The following is a 16,161-nucleotide window of genomic DNA, read 5'->3' as shown; positions in this document are numbered from 1 at the left end:
GGTTGTCCGGAGATACGACCTGCCCTGAATGCTGTGACGCCCACGGCAATACTTCCATCTTTTGTCTTGGGCCAGATTGATTGTGAAGTCATTGCTGTGAAGTGAGAATGTTCCACCTTGGCCGGGAATGAGATGTTGCGGCACTGAATGAAAGCAGGGAGGGGAGATGTGATGTTAATCGGGGAGGGGGATCAGCGGCAGGCACAATTACGTGAAGCGTCGCTCCATCTACAAGATGACGATATCGAGGGGATGTCTTCCCAACTTCACCGCCTGGTCAAGGATGGCTGGTTCAACAAAAAGGCCGCCGTTCCCTAGGCCGACGACTCTTTTCCACTCGACGATGCACTCATTGAAGGTAAATGCTATCAGACTGATATCATACACCCCAGGTTTCGATATTTGGCCTGTGCTCATGGCAGCTATCAGCTCTATCACACTGCTATCGGCCACATCATTCGCAAAGTCCGACTTCTCCATTACCGGATGTCTAAGAGGCGAGGCTTTACCAGGTAGATCTCCCGAGAGTCTTTCCGTCAAGGTGAGGTAGAAGTTTCACCTACTCTTGTGAGAACAGAATAGTACTGATCATTGCTGCCCTAGCTTGCGAGTGACGATGATGGTAAGATGATGCTGCAAGGCGAGTATGAATCTCTTTGTGCAATAGAGAAAGCAGTTCCGGGATTTGTTCCAGACATGATCGGCTTTGGCCAGTGCAAGAAAAACCCAGATGGCCACAAGGTATACTTTCTCGTGGAGGACCTGCTTGAGTTCCGCCAACCCTCAGCACCCGATCTGGAGGAAATCGCGTCCCTCCTTGCCAAATTCCATCTCTCTGGAAAATCGCCAAACGGCAAATTCGGTTTCCATGTGATTACCTGCGATGGCCCTCTTTCCCATCCTGTGGCACGGCAAGAGACTCGGTCAACATTCTAAACTGCCCTCCTTCGCAGCCGTGTTCGCCTGGATGCAGAGGCCTGCGGGGTTTGGCACAATCTCGAGCGAGCAGCTGAACAGGTTGCTTCCAAGGTTGGGATTTGGAGAGTGATCTATGCGAAGACCCTGGGGCAGAGAGCCTACAAAGAGGCATATTTGCGACTTTATCCAGCTACTAAGCCTGCAGAGAACCGGGACGACCGCAACCGTCTGTACAGTCTGATATGCAACTTGAACTGGTCCGCCACTGACCAGGAACCATAACAAGACAAATGTGAGTACATTATGGCCGACCCATGAATTCTATAGTAGGACTAGTCATATGCCAGAGCGTACAATGACATGTGCTATCTTTGTGAGAAGTATGCTCCTCTAGATGAGACACCAAGATATGATCCTGAGAACGACCCAATGGTTACGCCTATCGCCCAGATGAAGGGACTGATGTAATAGAAGCCTCTTGTGGGTTATTGAAGGCCAATGCTCATTCCTTTCTGGGTGTAGACCTCTATAGTTCACATTTGCCGGAACAATTGAGCAGTTTTGATACATCTTTCAGCCAACATGCACGAAAGTCAGGCTAGTATCTCGGAACTCCTTAAGCTAGTAATATGCTACAGGGAACTACAGGAAGATGAGGCTCAATTGATATCTCGCTATCTGTATCTAGAGTATGCTGCTGAGGCGCTTTATGCCTCGAGACAGCGCCTAGTGAACTTCTCTGGTTCGGTTAATCGCGGATCATGCCACCAAGTGAGAAACGTGCTTGTGGGGCTGAATTCAATCATGAAAAACTGAGCTTTGTGCAAACTCCTCGAGAGTAAACGGCCTCTTCGAACAAAGTCATTCCTTGTCATGAGCCAAGTGAAGGTGTCATGATGATAATGTCTCAATGGATATATCTCGGACTGAAGGCCTTGAAACGCAAGCTGCAGATAAGGCTCGTTTCTACTTTCCTCGAGAGAGACTTCGATCATCATGGTTCCAGCCTCGTTGGTGAAACTCCCTCTATACTCTGAGAGGTCTCGCGGAGTGGTGCCTAGTATTTGGTTTTGCTGAAGCTCGGTCAAAATGTCAGGATACCATCTCAGTGTACCTTTCACTGCCTCTTCAGAGAGCGCGATACAGTCGTTTCTCTCTTTCACGCCGAGATATGCCTCCAGGTACAGTTGACCAAGCCAGTCAGCGGTGTCGTTCAAGGCCAAGGAATTGGTGAGCACAAGGATTGCGCCCTTGGTGGATGGAATGAGATTTACGGCTGCCAGGTTCCTTGCCATCATGCCTTGGTGATAGAGAATGAGCTCGGACGGATGTCCACGCGCGACGTCTGGAGCTGGCTTGGGATCTAGCAGGTCGGGATTCAACCCAATAGTCCCCATCGGACCCGGAGTCTGAGGCCGTGCCCATCCTAGCGCAACGAATCTTCATGATAGGAGATCGGATTGAGAGCGACCTTGGACGAAAAGAGAAAGGGCACCTGTTTCAGGGGGGAACCAGGAGTGGACGTGGTATGGTGTTCAAACTGATGAGCGCCAGACTCAAGGAAAGCCGTGTAAAGCTTAACCAGATCCTTGATACAACTGCGCATTGCCGATCCAACTCCCCCAACCGTATCGTCTCCTGTGAGCATTGGGACGACCTCTACTACCGTACCATCGTCCAATGCTTCATAGCCTTTGGCGACATTCTCGTCTCCTTGGCTGTAAGAATACCGAGTTCCAGATCTCGGCATACCAAGGGGTTGGAAAATTCGAGACTGTACAAATTGGCCCCAAGATCGCCCAGCGGCTTGCTCTATCAAGTGAGCAGCGATCTCGTATCCCAGGTTGTTGTATATGTAACTCTTCCGAAACAACGGCCTTTGTCAGAGACGCACAAGGGAAGATGGTCGCATCGGTGACTGGCAGTTTGAGCTCCTTGTCGCGAACGCCGATGTAGTCGCTATGGAGGAGTTTGCCATCGTGGATGACGGCTATTGCGGCGCCAGGCGTGCCAGAGATCTGCAAGAGACTTGTCGCTTCCGGCAAGAGCTCTTGCAGTCTCACTTCCAAGGTCGTAGGAGGATCCATGTTTCCAGTCGCGCGGCTGGGAACGACTTCGGATGTTCTGCAGCTTGCAAGGGGATCGAAACAAGTGCATTGAACAAAGCTTGAACAGAAGCTGACCTGGGGGAAACGAAGGTTTCCATGGCCAGCTTCAAATGCCCAAGTTCACGAGCAAAATGGAAGCCTCTTTCGGACCGGGGTTAAGACGCCTGTAAGGCAGTCTCGACCTGCGTACTCAGCATCCGTATGCAGTGTGAAGTTACGTCCGAGGTCGGCTCGAGCGGGTAACGACCTTTCGGATCAATCATGCCACTGGGCCCGGCTTCTCCAGTCAAGAGTGATGCGAGAACTTCTTGCTTGTTCGGCACATTGAAAGACACTCACGGCCGCAGGACAATGATCTCGGGCCTGCGTTCACGCTTGAACTCTGCATACAATTGGTTCCATGCGGCTAATTACATAAGCCCGTTATCGCGCATGGACCCCTGGCATTAGCGTCATGCCGGCTTGGCATCACGGAATGTCAACAGACCAAGCTTGTCCTCATTCTTCCCCTTCCAACCTCCACTCTCACACTTATCTTTTTCCTCACCTCCCCGGCGTAAGCTATCCTGCACATGATGGCGATACTGTCCGGTAAAGCGGCCTTTTCCCTCCTTCTCCTGCTTGCCAGCGCCAATGCCTCGCGCTTCCAGCCCCAAGCTGGCGCGCAAGCGCCCCTGGGTGCCGATGTCGCTGCTAGCAAGAAGCCGCTCATCGACAGCGAGGCCCTGCAGGCGCGCATCAAGGTAGACAATCTGCTGACGCGGGCCGAGGAGCTCTATGAGATCGCGAAGCTGGGAGAAGAGGAGTACAACCACCCCACGCGGGTGATTGGCAGCAATGGTGAGTCATAATATCTCGGGCCGGTCCAGGAGCGGACCGCCGCAGCGGTGCCTGACGATGCTGACCGAGGAAATTCGCGATTGGCAGGCCATCTCGGCACCCTCTCGTATATTTATGCGGAGCTTGCCAAGCTGGGTGACTACTACACGCTGTCGAACCAGTCATTCCCGGCTGTCTCGGGCAATGTCTTCGAATCGCGCCTCATTCTGGGCGCGCACGTGTCTCAGTCTGCTGCTCCGATGGGGCTGACTCCTCCGACCAAGGACAAGGAGCCCGTACATGGTGATCTTGTCTATGTCGAGAAGGACGGTTGTGAGGCGGCTAACTACCCTGCCAGCGTCAAGGGAAACATCGCCTTGGTCCGTCGCGGCACCTGCCCCTTCGGCACCAAGTCGAAGCTGGCCGGTCAGGCCGGCGCCAAGGCTGCCGTGGTCTACAACTTCGAGGACGACGGCGTCTCGGGGACACTGGGCACGCCATCGCCTGACCACGTAGCCACCTTTGGCATCTCGGGCAAGGAGGCCGAGCCCATCCTGCGCGACCTTAAGAAGGGCAAGACTGTGGACGCCATCGCCTACATCGACGCCGAGATCAAGACCATCTACACCGACAACATCATCGCGCAGACCGTCGAGGGCGATCAGGAGAACTGCGTCATGCTCGGCGGCCACAGCGACAGCGTCGCCGCGGGCCCGGGCATCAACGACGACGGCTCCGGCAGCCTGACCGTGCTCGAGGTCGCCAAGCAACTCACGCACTTCCGCGTCAACAACTGCGTGCGCTTCGCCTGGTGGGCAGGCGAAGAGGAGGGCCTGCTGGGGTCCGACTACTACGTCGCGCAGCTGACGCCCGGGGAGAACCGCAAGATCCGCCTCTTCATGGACTACGACATGATGGGCAGCCCCAACTTTGCCTACCAGATCTACGACGCCCGCAACGACGTCAACCCCGTCGGCTCGCAGGAGCTCAGGGACCTCTACGTCGACTGGTACAAGGCCCACGGCCTCAACTACACGTTCATCCCCTTTGACGGCCGCAGCGACTACGACGCCTTCATCAAGCATGGTATCCCTGGCGGCGGCATCGCGACCGGGGCCGAGGGCATCAAGACGAAGCAAGAACAGGAGATGTTTGGGGGCGTAGCGGGCGAGTGGTACGATAAGAATTATCACCAAATAGGGGATGATGTTTCCAATGTCAATTTGACTGCTTGGGAAGTCAATACCAAGGTAAGAGACGCTCCAATCTTTTACAAGGCCGTGTTTGCTGACGATATGTTTGTTTGTCTAGCTTGTTGCGCACTCTGTGGCCACCTATGCCCTGTCTTTCAAAGGGTTCCCTGAAAGGAGATTTGCTGTGAACAAGGCCTATACCGCAGGTATTAAGCATCATGGCCATAAGCTTATTGTGTAGACTTTGGCCATGTGCGTAAACTGGGCTGGAACAACAAACCTAGGTAATAGGGCGATATAATCAGAATATTAGATAGAGTGTAATTAACTTGGATATGATCGTTTTGCGTTGCATGCTATCATTGACATTTTGGCGTTCTAGGATTCACAATGAAATTAGACAAGTTTAGTTATGAGGGTAGTCGTATGAGAGTAAAATGACATTACTACTTATGAAATCGATGGCACACAATAGTCAATGTAATTTGAGTAGTTGGATGCTCCTCTAGAGGATAGTTCATTAACTTAATAGATCGGTTTTCACATCAACATTCCTTTGTTTAGTGAAGACACCTTCATGGACTTCTGGCAGCGTTAATCACTTCCTTTATGTTCTCGAATTTAACCTCTCACAAGACTGAATAAGATTCGATGAAGGCAACCCGCCACTTTCATCGCAATTTCCTTCAAGTGTTCAAGTGGTCTCCAAGTTTCTTCGACAATCAGCAGTCTCTCTGCGACACCAATCAAGAACCTTTTGCTCCTGCCATTTGGTTCCCTCTCCACTGACCGAGTCCAAACCAAAGAAGCCACAACTTGAAGCTGACAGCTCAGGATAATTCGCCATGCCACAAAACACCAACACAGCGCCGGCTGCTCACGCCGCACCAAACATCCGCAAGCTCGTCTCCATCCGCCGCATCTCCCACACGTCCCGGATCCCACGTACCCGCTTCGCGCGGGTCTCTGTCGACGGATGGTCCGTGGTCGAGCGCACAAGCCGCGGCTACTCGGCCGGCCAGCTCGTCGTCTTCTTCGAGATCGACAGCTTCATCCCCGCGACGGACGACCGCATCTGGGAGCTCCACCAGTACTTTGTCGAGGACGCGCTCGGCCGGAAGGGCCTCCGCGTCCGATCGTGCAGCGCCTACGGCGTCATGTCGCAGGGCATGATGTTCAGGGTCGAAGATGTTCGCGAGGTCAGCGAGGAGCTCGAGAGGCTCGTTGCGAAACACGGACCGCAGGAGGGAACCAAGATGGCGATGGAGATGAGCTTCGAGGACCTTCTCGGAGTGACAAAGTGGGAGCTCCCGGTCCATGCCGCCGTCGAGGGTTCGCTCGGCCCTCCCCCTGACTTCTTCCCGATGCCGGGCTACCTCAGGGCGCAGAACAAGCCCTCGCTGTTCGACAAGGACAAGATGGCCAACATGTACCACGTCACCGAGAAGCTCGACGGAGACACCATGGTCGTCTACCACCTATCCAAGGACTCGCCGTGGAATCATTCGTTGCCGACAACAGAGGGAGTGCATTGGGTGGAGGATGGCCGGATCGGGGTCTGCAATCGGCGCGCAGACATCGCAGAGGACTCCCAATCCATTTTCTGGGAGGCCGCACACAAGCAGAACCTTCTGGACAAGATTCAAAAGATGGGCATCAGGGACGTCGCCCTCTTGGGTGAGCTTTGCGGAAGCACCGTCCTGAAGAACACCATGGACTTCCCCGAGGGCGAGCACGAGTTCTTCGCCTTCGACATCTACGACATCGGCAAGCAGAAATCCCTTCCCTTTGAGGAGACGCAGGCCATCTTCAAGCGGCTGGACATCCCGCACGTGCCGGTGCTGGGGCGGGTGCGTATGTGCGACTTTGCCCGGAACCTGAACGAGTTGCTGCGGAAGGCCGAGGGCACGGGTTGCATGGGACAGAACCGGGAGGGTATTGTCTTGACGTCGGTCAAGGACGGTAGCCAGACCAAGGTCATATCGAACTCATGGCTGCTGGAGAAGGGGATGTAAGACAGGCTGAGAGGTCATGCCTGCACAGCCGGGGAGCAAACTTTCCGCAACCAACCAACTCGTATCATGCGTAAAGCGAAACTTTTGAGATACCATCCATACATTGGGACCTTATTCTATCCGGGGGGGAACTAGAGGGTTTGAAGGATGTAGCCCTGTTAACGCCCTCCTCCTTTGCGGCTCCGTATTCACGGAGGCCATGGATCTGAGATCAGGTCAACTGACATCACCATGCTGTAGGATAAGAGTAGTTGGTTGATAGACTAAACACAGCCCAGAATGCTGTCATTATGCACCCTTCATTCCACTAATAAACGTCCGCCATCCGGGAGCGATGTCCGAGCCCATGCCTCACCACCCCCCCACCCCCTGTTCTCTGATAAAAAAAGAAATTGACACTGATCAAATTCCAAGAATCATCACACGACCTCGAACCGCACACAGTCATCCTGCGCCCCGCGCTGCGCGACCGGCATCACCACGGGCTGGTGGTTCCGCGCCGCGATCATGGAGCACACGCGGTAGTAGCCCGGCGCCAGGCCGCCCGAGACCTCGGCGCGCAGCCCGCCCTTGCCGTCCCCCTGGTCGTCGACGCCCTTGAAGTAGGCAAACGCGGTCGGGTCGGGCGGCGAGGTCGGCTCCGCCGCGCCGGGCTTCCCGCCGAGGTCCTGCACCGTGATGTGGCAGTGGCCGATGACATCGCCGGCGTCGTCGAGCTGCTGGGGCGCCGTGTAGTAGGCGACGGTGGGGTTGACGAGGAAGCCGGCGCGCAGGTGCGACGTCTGGATGGTCACGTTGAAGGACCGGTCGCGCGGGACCCTGGCGCCCGGCTGGGGGGACGTGATGATGGAGGAGATCATGTTGGCCCGGGCGGGGATGTTGCCCATGACGATGCTGTTGCAGGACGAGGTCGAGGTCTGGCGGCCGTTGGTGAGGGGCCGGCCGGCGCAGAAGTTGATGAAGTTGGCCTGGTCACTGCGGGAGGAGAATTCAAATCAGTATAAAGTCAAACTCAAGAGGAGGAGCGAACGAGCACAACGTACGTGTCCGAGGGCGACTGTCCGGCCTTGAGGCCCTCGGTGCCCTCCTCTTGTCCCGTGCTGAAGCTGGCCGTCTGGAGGACCTCGGGCGAGAGGCATGTCTGTACTGGCTTGCGTACACACTTGGTGGAAGTGCCGTCGGCGCCGTCAGGCGATCTGGGGTTGACGGCCGCTGCGTAGCTGGTGGCTACAAAGGCCGCGAAGGCCACGAGAAGGGCTGGGATGTAGTGCATCGTGATGTCAGAGCAGCGGCGCAGAGTCAACACGCCTGCAAGTCGTAGGATGGATGGATGACCCCATCTGCGCGACGCGAGGATCTACATCGCACCCAGCAAAACATTTATACTACGCACTCTTCTCATCTTACGCAAAGATGCAGACAGAAACCCAGGCATCCATCCAGAAGTGGACTGATCTTTCCTGCAGGCAATTTGGGCTAAATGAACCCGTACCGCCCTGCTTGGGCCTACTGGACCTCCCAAGACGGTCGTACGGGTGCACAGAAGATAACAGAATACCCGGTCGGGCGCAGGGGTTTGGACGGAGGAGACGGAAGGGGAAGCTTGGCGATGGTCTCTCGGGCGGCAATCCGACCAGTCGCAGGGCCGACAGTTAGTAGATCAGTGCGCGCCGAGCATTCCTTTTGGATGCAGCCCTTCGCAGCCGACATTGAGGGGCCGGTGGCCCCGAGAGCGGTCGCAGTGAGGCTGGAAGCACGTGGATTCTGGAAAGGAATGCCCGGCAGGGTGTGGCCATGAGACGTCTCTCTGTCCGCGAATGCATCTTTGTCGCTGTCGGTCCGCCGATGTCGTAGGGAGGAGCTGGTACGACACATCTGTAGGCAAGCTGCAAAGTTGCTGTGCTGTCGCGTCTTGGCTCCTTCTGACGTGTTCTGCGTGTGACCGCGGGTGCTTTCACGTCCCGAATCTGCGAAAAAAGGATGTTCTGCGAATGAGAGCAGAAACGTCAGGCTGCAGGATTGTCGGCGACTTTCGTCCCTTTTCTTGTTTGACCCTCAACATTGGTCGTTCTGGTCTAGGTAACCCTGGAGAGCGCCAGAAGCTTGGGCCCCCTGGAAAATGGGGCGTATTTGCCTCCCTACAGGGAGTGACAGGCCCCACATGCCCCCCCAACGATTGGGTTGAAGCGCTAGTCGAGCTCCTCACTCACCAGGCAACTGCCGTCGCAAGCTAAACTAATGCGGCTCGCAGCGTCGCGTCCCTCTTCACCAAACAGAAAAAAAAGATGGAGAGCGGTTCCTTATCTGATCCTTCACCCAAGAGCTAGCAAACCCCCTTTTTTGCATCAAAGCCGATCACCTTGGTGGATCGCCCTTCTCACAACCTCACTTCGCTTACCGAGAAGCTCACTCAAATCGGATTCGTGCAGACGCTGCTCTCCAGAGTTTGACCATGAGCGCTGCTGACAAACCCGCCGATCCCGTCGCGGCTCCGACCGCGGCGCCAGCAGATGAGACAAAGCCAGAGGCTGCCGCTGAGACCCAGCCCGCTGCACCTGCCGCAGCTGCTCCTGCGCCGGCCGCCACAGAGGCGCATCCCGTTGATGGCACCGCTTCATCCGAGCTCAAGGAGGCGCCCGCTGCCGAGGTAGAGGCCGCTGCTGCTGCCACCGACAAAGCCGCGGAGCCCAAGACCGCCGTCGTCGCTGCTGAGGCCCAGGACGCTGAGAAGCCTGCGGAGGCCAAGACCGCAGAGACCGCAGCTGCCACCGCCGCCACCGCCGAGCCTGCCACCGACAAGCCTGCGGAGGAGAAACCTGCCGCCGAGAAGGAGAAGGCCAAGCCCGCCATCCAGCAGCTCTGGGAGGTTGCCAAGGCCCATGCCCACCCCGAGATCTGGGGCGTCACCCTCGCCGACCCGGAGACCCACGTGCCCTCCCAGGTCGTCCTGCAAAAGTACCTCAACGCCAACGACGGCGACTTCGCCAAGGCCAAGGACCAGCTCGTCAAGACCCTCGACTGGCGCGCCAAGACCAAGCCTCTCGACCTGCTCAAGGCCGAGTTCAGCAAGGACAAGTTTGACGGCCTGGGCTACGTGACCAGCTACGGCAGCGTCGGCGATGCGTCTGCCGACCCCGAGTCCAAGGAGGTCTTCACCTGGAACATCTACGGCGCGACCAAGAGCATCGATGAGACGTTCGGCAAGCTTGATGAGTATGTTCACTGACGCCAACCCCACTTGACCAGGGATATGGAACGTGCTAACGATGAGATTTAGGTTCCTCAGCTGGCGTACCGCCCTCATGGAGTTGGCCCTCCAGGAGCTCTCCATCGCCACCGCCACCAAGCCCATCACGGCTGACTATGATCCCTACAAGATCTTCCAGGTCCACGACTACAAGTCCATCAGCTTCTTCCGCCAGTCCTCCAACGTCAAGGCCGCCAGCAGCGAGACAATCAAGGTCTTTGCCCAGAACTACCCGGAGCTGCTCAAGGAGAAGTTCTTTGTCAACGTCCCCGCCATCATGGGCTTTATGTACGCCTTCATGAAGCTGTTCGTCGCCCCCAAGACCATCAAGAAGTTCCACCCCATGTCCAACGGCCGGAACCTGGCCCTCGAGTTCACTACTTCTACCAAGGTCGAGAGCCTGGGCGAGAAGCTGCCCGAGGAGTACGGCGGCAAGGGCAAGGAGCTCAAGGCCGAGAGCAAGGAGCCGCTGCTCAAGTGAGGTTTACCCTGAGACGCAAAACGCGCTGGGCGCACATCAAAGTGATATCCCTGGGCTCGTTAGCCCTCTGCATGTTCTGAAATCCAGTCTGTAAGGACGCATGTGATTTTCCAACTTCGAATTGTTCCCGTTCTGGTCACCATTAATGCGGAGGCACGGTGGCAAACTTTATACACCAAAAAAAGATTAGATAGCGAATACTAAAATGCTCTGCGAGAGAGAGAACACCAACAGCGATGCAGGCAGTTCCTCTATAATATCTCTTGCCAGTAAAAGCAGTCCCCTCAGTCAACCGATCGCCGTCATGCCCCTCATATCATGGGCCCGAGCGCGTTTGGCAGTTTGCTCTAGTGCTGTATCCGGCTAATGCCACCAGGAGGGTCTGCCATCCTCGGGATCAAGAGATTGATAGCCACCGCGCTCTCGGCTCCAAGACGCTTCGTCTGCGATATCCATCACGTCTGGCGACGACGCCGGCTGTCCCGGCCGGGTCTGCGGGTCGCGAACCACCGAGATGCACGACATCGCCTCCGACAGCTCGCTCTCCTCTGTGCCGATGCTCATCTCGCTGGCCGGCGTGCTGCCGCGCGCCACCAGGAGCGGCACCGCCGCCGGCTTCGGGGCCAGGAGTATCAGCCGGCGGGTCTTCTTCTGCTTGGCGGCGGGGGGCCAGCTCCCGAGGCTCTCGCTGTCGGACTCCCCCTCGCGCTGCTCTTCCTTGACGCCGAACTCGTAGGCGCCGGCTATAATAGGGTGGCCGCATGACGCTGTCAGCAGACAACTCTTTCCCGCAACCCAAGGCAAAGACGGACTGGGGGAAGAAAAGTTTTCAACATACTCTCGCCCAGTGAGATCACGACCGAGACGCGGCTGCACGAGGCTGGCTCTGTGCTGTCGCCGTACAGCATCTTGAGGTATGCTCTGCGGGGGCCGGCATTTCCCCAGATGCTTTGGAGTATGCATGTCAGTACTCAACTTCATATAGCGGGAACTGGGCCTTGGGGCAGAGGGCACACAGAGCACCCACCTGGGAACATCCTTGATCACTTCAAAGACCTCTTTGAAGTCCGCGTCGATGAAGAGCTCGACATTGTTGGTCAGAGCCCAGCGCTTGCGCAGCTTCTCGTCCCTGGCTGCTTGGTCCAAGTCTTGGTTCGCTAATTTCTTGGTGAGCAGGACCATTTCGGTTGTCAAACTGTCGGGCTTCGTCGAAAGCTTAAACTTCGAGTCCCAAAATAGGTCGCGGAGCACGGTGTACACGGCCGGCTTGTGGAGGTGGTCGAGGACCTTGTTGGCGCTTCTTGCGATCAGTGATGGGTCTGGGGTGATGCAAAAGCCGTGGCAGTCCAGGGAAGCAGTGCGTGGAGTCGATATCGCAGAGGTATCGTCTTCCTCCCTGAACGCGGCCGGGGGGCCGAGCACAGGCGCAGAAGCACTCATGCCGTTTAGTTGGAGTGTCTGGAGGACTGTACTAGCTGAGCAGGCTGGGTAGTATGGAGTTGAGGGCGTTGGGACAACCTCTAGAGAACAGGAAGACCGACAAGAAGGCTGGGCTTTTATAGGAGTGCATCTCTTTATCTCTCTTGAATGAAGAAGGTAGTGAGTCCCTGCCCTGACCTTTGCAACTGGCGCATCACAGACTTTTGTTTGTTGGCAGGGACTGTTGTGATGAGATGGAGATGGAATTTGCTACACGCATGGTCCTTGTACGTCGTGACTACTGGAACTACCATGAACACGTAGGTGGTGCTTGTAACGTGGCACAAACGCTCAGACGACAACTTCGGGCAGTATCGCGGGCTTCAAACGATCGGGCACTTAACATTCGAGGTCAAGAAAACTAGAGGTCAACCACTGATTCATGTAGGAGCTTGTCTTGGGTACGAAGAAAACTCCATAGTCGCTGAGCAGTCCTCTTCAAGAGTCTTGATACTCCAGCATCGGCTCTCGAAAGCACATCCCTCTGCGTGTACAGTCCAGGCCATGAGTATTGACTTAATCTGGGCTACGAGGCGGGTGACGATTTACAACGAGCCAAGTCCAACATGCAGGTCCAAAACTAGATTCATCATCAAACTTGAACCTTACACAGTGCCAAACACCGCGCAAGGGTCGACATATGTGTTACCGAAAAGACCAAATATCGACGACGCTCGTCGACCTGCAATTGCAAAGCTCAATGATAGTTGTAATTGAAAAGGTTCCAGACAGCCCATCGCTCGTTGATGGACGTTGTCGCTGTTTGGCCGGCAAACGGAGGGATCCTCATTATTACCTTGACGATGTCAATCAGCACAGATTTCCTCTTAGTCGCCCGTTGTGAAGACTTTATACCTAGGTGAAGCCGTCCGACCCGTCAGTGAGTTGTCGGCTGTATAAAGCCGTCCGCCACACGAAGAGTGCAACTGCATGTAGGCCCACTGCCGCGAAGTGCCTAAATGGGCGGGTGCAATATAATGGCTATATCGACACATCACACACACTGGCCGAACCCGGATCTGACAAAAGGTGTAAGATGGGACGGTGTAGTCATGGGTTCATGAGATTTGCTTTCCTCGACAGCGTCATCTGCTTGGGTTTGCCTTGCGCTTCTGGACCAGGTAAATACCAAAAAGAGCCAGGATGTCTCTCACAAAGTTAGTGAGCGCAGTGCTCTTGGCCTCCGTCGCAGGACTCGCGGCGGCAGCCGTGACCATCCTCCCCGGGGGCCAGGCCAAGCCCTACCGCGGCCCGGCGGGCCCCCTCACGGCCGACGCCTTCTACCGCGAGAGCGCCGCCAACGACCTCTTCGACGACTCGGTGCAGGTGCTCATCGGCTCCGTCGACGACGGCCTGTTCGCCGACCCGGCCGCGGCGCAGCAGATCCTCCCCTCGTCCGAGAGCTTCGTCCGCGGCACCATCCGGGCCTGGGCGGAGCACCTGCACCTCGTCGTGCGGCCCGAGGAGGTCTGGTTCAGCGTACTGTCGCAGCTCAACGCCTACATGGACGCGCACGCGGGCGAGGTCGCGGGCGTGTACGTCAACCACCGCGGCGGCGGCGGGGAGCCCATGACGCTCGATGAGTACGACTACTTCCGCCTCATGGAGGTGTTCAAGCGCGAGATGGAGCTGCGCGCCAAGGTCCCCTGGTTCTCGGACTGGGCGTTTACGAACCTGACCACGACCAACGCCAACGACTACATGAACGTGGCCGTGCTCCTGCTGGGCGAGCCGCGGGCCGCTGCGCCTGCCGCCCAGCCCAAGATCGCCTGTGGCCTGCCGTCCGTCACGCTGGTCGGTGAGCAGTCGGACTGGGCGGACGTGCTGGCCAAGCTGGACCGGTTCGAGGCGTTTGGGCCCGAGGTCGCCGCGTACGGGGCGCGGCTGAGGCCCATCTTGACGCGGTTTGTCTCAAGCTACACTGAGTCGGATAGTCCTGAGACACGGAGGTTTTGGAACCAAATCGTCTCTGCATCTCCAGCTACCTCCGCTAATGCTGCAGGAAATGCCTCCTGTAGCGCATCCGAGACTCGTGTCTCTGGCTGGATCACTGGTTTCGTGCACTGGGATCTCGAGGGAAAGATCTTGGCCTCCGCAGCTGCGAGTGACTCAGCTGCCGCTACGCCGGAGCTGACGCTGGACGGTACTACCTACCAGACTATATCCCTGCAGGAACTTCCCATCGGCTACGCTCGCGCCCCTTTCCTCTTGCACGACTTCAACGACACTCAGCGGTACGAGGCGTACGTCGTCGCTGGAACAATGGGCCAACAGATCTCGACTGGGCCTCCTGATGGTTACGCCGGGGCGCTTCGGCGAGCTAATATGTCCTCTGCCGGATTCAATGCGTCGCAGCATAGCACATTACAGGCTATGTCGGCGTGGGCCTTGTATGGGCCGGCGAACCACAGCGCGCCGGGCCGACCGTGGGTGGAGGGGAGCGAGCTGGTAGACCTGGCTGCTTCAGTACGCAAGAGCGTCAAGAGCAATTCGACACTGTGTAATGTAGTGTAGGATTGTGAGAAGCAAGACAGATATCTGTTCCATGAGAGTCGGCAACAGCGAAGACAATTGGATAATGAAAACGTCAGGCCCACTCAAGCCTCCAGCATCGAAATAAACAAGTCCTGCAGACTATCATCGAATCCAACAACTCCAAGGCACTGCAAAGGTGAGGCAGAGAACTCGCGATTTCAACAAAATGATCGTGGGGAAGGCAGTGCACCATGCGCGATTCGTCACATCTTCAACAGCTCGCTATTCTCAATAATCCCACCCTTGTGACCCTCAAGGGCGATCTTGACCATCGCGCGGGCCAGCTGGTCCGCGGTGATGGCCGCGAACAACTTGCCTCCAATCTTGAGCAGGGGGTTGGCATCGCGCGCAATGACCCCGCTCGGACGTACAGACCAGGCCTCCAGCTTGTCCGGGTTGCTGTCCGCCAGGTCGGAGAGCGCCTTTTCGGTCTCGCCCTGCGCACGCGCAATAGCATTCTTCATCAGTAACAAACATCACCAGTGATGATCAACAGAAGGGCACCTACCTTGACCCGACGCGTGTCGCCCATAAACAGCAGGCTCTTGTCCTGCTTCTGCTCGGCGAAGGCGCCGCTGCAGAACACGAAGCGGAACTTCTGTCCGGCGGGCAGCTTGGGCGCCAGGGCCGTCATGAAGGCCGTGGCGGCGGGGACGACGTAGCCGACGTGCACCTTGCGCGCCGTCTCGACGTTGGGGAACTGGTAGGCTCGGCCGCCGATTGCCCTGAAGTGTTGTGGATCGTTCATGTTAGCGCTGATGGTCGGTATCAAGCTCCGGCCAATGGACTCTGGACGGACCATAGACATGCTTCGGCTCCGGCCAGCTTCTCCAGCAGTTCCGGAGGGTACGTGGAAAAGTCTTCGTGGATGATGGTCGTGAGCTTGTCGCCCTTGGGCATACCCTCGCCTAGTGGCTTCCGGCTGAGGACGAGGATCTGGGTGATCTTGGGGTTCTCGAAGCACTCGCGGACGATGGCGCCGCCGATGAAGCCAGTGGCTCCGGTGATGATGACCTTCATAGTGACGGCACTAGTGTTATCAATTGGGTCTGCCTGAGCCCCCTGCTCTAATTCCTAGTCGTTTTGAGGCCGATTGACGGAGAGCGGTCTGGTCGGAGAGGGGGACGTTGATTGATCCCTTTTATTATGAAATGACGAAATCGCCCGTGCCCTCTGTTGTTACTTGTGCACCGGACTTCCTCGCCCGGAATTACTCACCGGAACCGCAGGTGTACCCTGCTGGCACCCTCTACGCTAGGCCTAAACAGACCGCATTCAGTGGCTCCAGGGCTGCATGGAGTGAATTTGTCAGTGCTGGCCGGTGGGAGATCTCCCGCGAAATGGCCTTGAATACGAATTTGGTCTA

The 16,161-nt window shown here is 56.7% G+C and overlaps 7 protein-coding genes across 7 annotated transcripts; 4 read left to right on the top strand and 3 right to left on the bottom strand.

Moving 5' to 3' along the window:
- Window positions 1-3,601: 3,601 nt before the first annotated feature.
- E0L32_003830 (uncharacterized protein) lies at window positions 3,602-5,279 on the top strand (the record flags this gene model as incomplete). The annotated part of the gene is made up of 3 exons (XM_031138173.1): window positions 3,602-3,866; window positions 3,912-5,095; window positions 5,157-5,279. 3 exons carry the CDS (start codon window positions 3,602-3,604, stop codon window positions 5,277-5,279), a joined length of 1,572 nt encoding a protein of 523 aa, XP_030998247.1.
- Window positions 5,280-5,883: 604 nt separating this feature from the next.
- Window positions 5,884-7,053, top strand: E0L32_003829 (uncharacterized protein; the record flags this gene model as incomplete). Its single annotated transcript, XM_031138171.1, has 1 exon — window positions 5,884-7,053. The coding sequence occupies one exon, from the start codon at window positions 5,884-5,886 to the stop codon at window positions 7,051-7,053; it is 1,170 nt and encodes a 389-aa protein (XP_030998246.1).
- Window positions 7,054-7,472: 419 nt separating this feature from the next.
- E0L32_003828 (uncharacterized protein) lies at window positions 7,473-8,326 on the bottom strand (the record flags this gene model as incomplete). The annotated part of the gene is made up of 2 exons (XM_031138170.1): window positions 7,473-8,028; window positions 8,097-8,326. 2 exons carry the CDS (start codon window positions 8,324-8,326, stop codon window positions 7,473-7,475), a joined length of 786 nt encoding a protein of 261 aa, XP_030998245.1.
- Window positions 8,327-9,505: 1,179 nt separating this feature from the next.
- On the top strand, window positions 9,506-10,781 carry E0L32_003827 (uncharacterized protein; the record flags this gene model as incomplete). Its single annotated transcript, XM_031138169.1, has 2 exons — window positions 9,506-10,266; window positions 10,331-10,781. 2 exons carry the CDS (start codon window positions 9,506-9,508, stop codon window positions 10,779-10,781), a joined length of 1,212 nt encoding a protein of 403 aa, XP_030998244.1.
- A 363-nt stretch (window positions 10,782-11,144) lies between these two features.
- E0L32_003826 (uncharacterized protein) lies at window positions 11,145-12,221 on the bottom strand (the record flags this gene model as incomplete). Its single annotated transcript, XM_031138168.1, has 3 exons — window positions 11,145-11,524; window positions 11,620-11,729; window positions 11,809-12,221. 3 exons carry the CDS (start codon window positions 12,219-12,221, stop codon window positions 11,145-11,147), a joined length of 903 nt encoding a protein of 300 aa, XP_030998243.1.
- A 1,182-nt stretch (window positions 12,222-13,403) lies between these two features.
- Window positions 13,404-14,774, top strand: E0L32_003825 (uncharacterized protein; the record flags this gene model as incomplete). The annotated part of the gene is made up of 1 exon (XM_031138167.1): window positions 13,404-14,774. One exon carries the CDS (start codon window positions 13,404-13,406, stop codon window positions 14,772-14,774), a length of 1,371 nt encoding a protein of 456 aa, XP_030998242.1.
- A 224-nt stretch (window positions 14,775-14,998) lies between these two features.
- Window positions 14,999-15,815, bottom strand: E0L32_003824 (uncharacterized protein; the record flags this gene model as incomplete). Its single annotated transcript, XM_031138166.1, has 3 exons — window positions 14,999-15,232; window positions 15,304-15,520; window positions 15,595-15,815. 3 exons carry the CDS (start codon window positions 15,813-15,815, stop codon window positions 14,999-15,001), a joined length of 672 nt encoding a protein of 223 aa, XP_030998241.1.
- Window positions 15,816-16,161: the final 346 nt, after the last annotated feature.

The sequence above is a fragment of the Thyridium curvatum genome (assembly GCF_004353045.1).
Source record: "Thyridium curvatum strain D216 chromosome Unknown NODE_17_length_530222_cov_84.051745, whole genome shotgun sequence".
NCBI lineage: Eukaryota > Fungi > Ascomycota > Sordariomycetes > Thyridiales > Thyridiaceae > Thyridium > Thyridium curvatum.
Note: the sequence above shows the minus strand (reverse complement) of the source record. Positions and strands in the feature narration are given on the sequence as shown.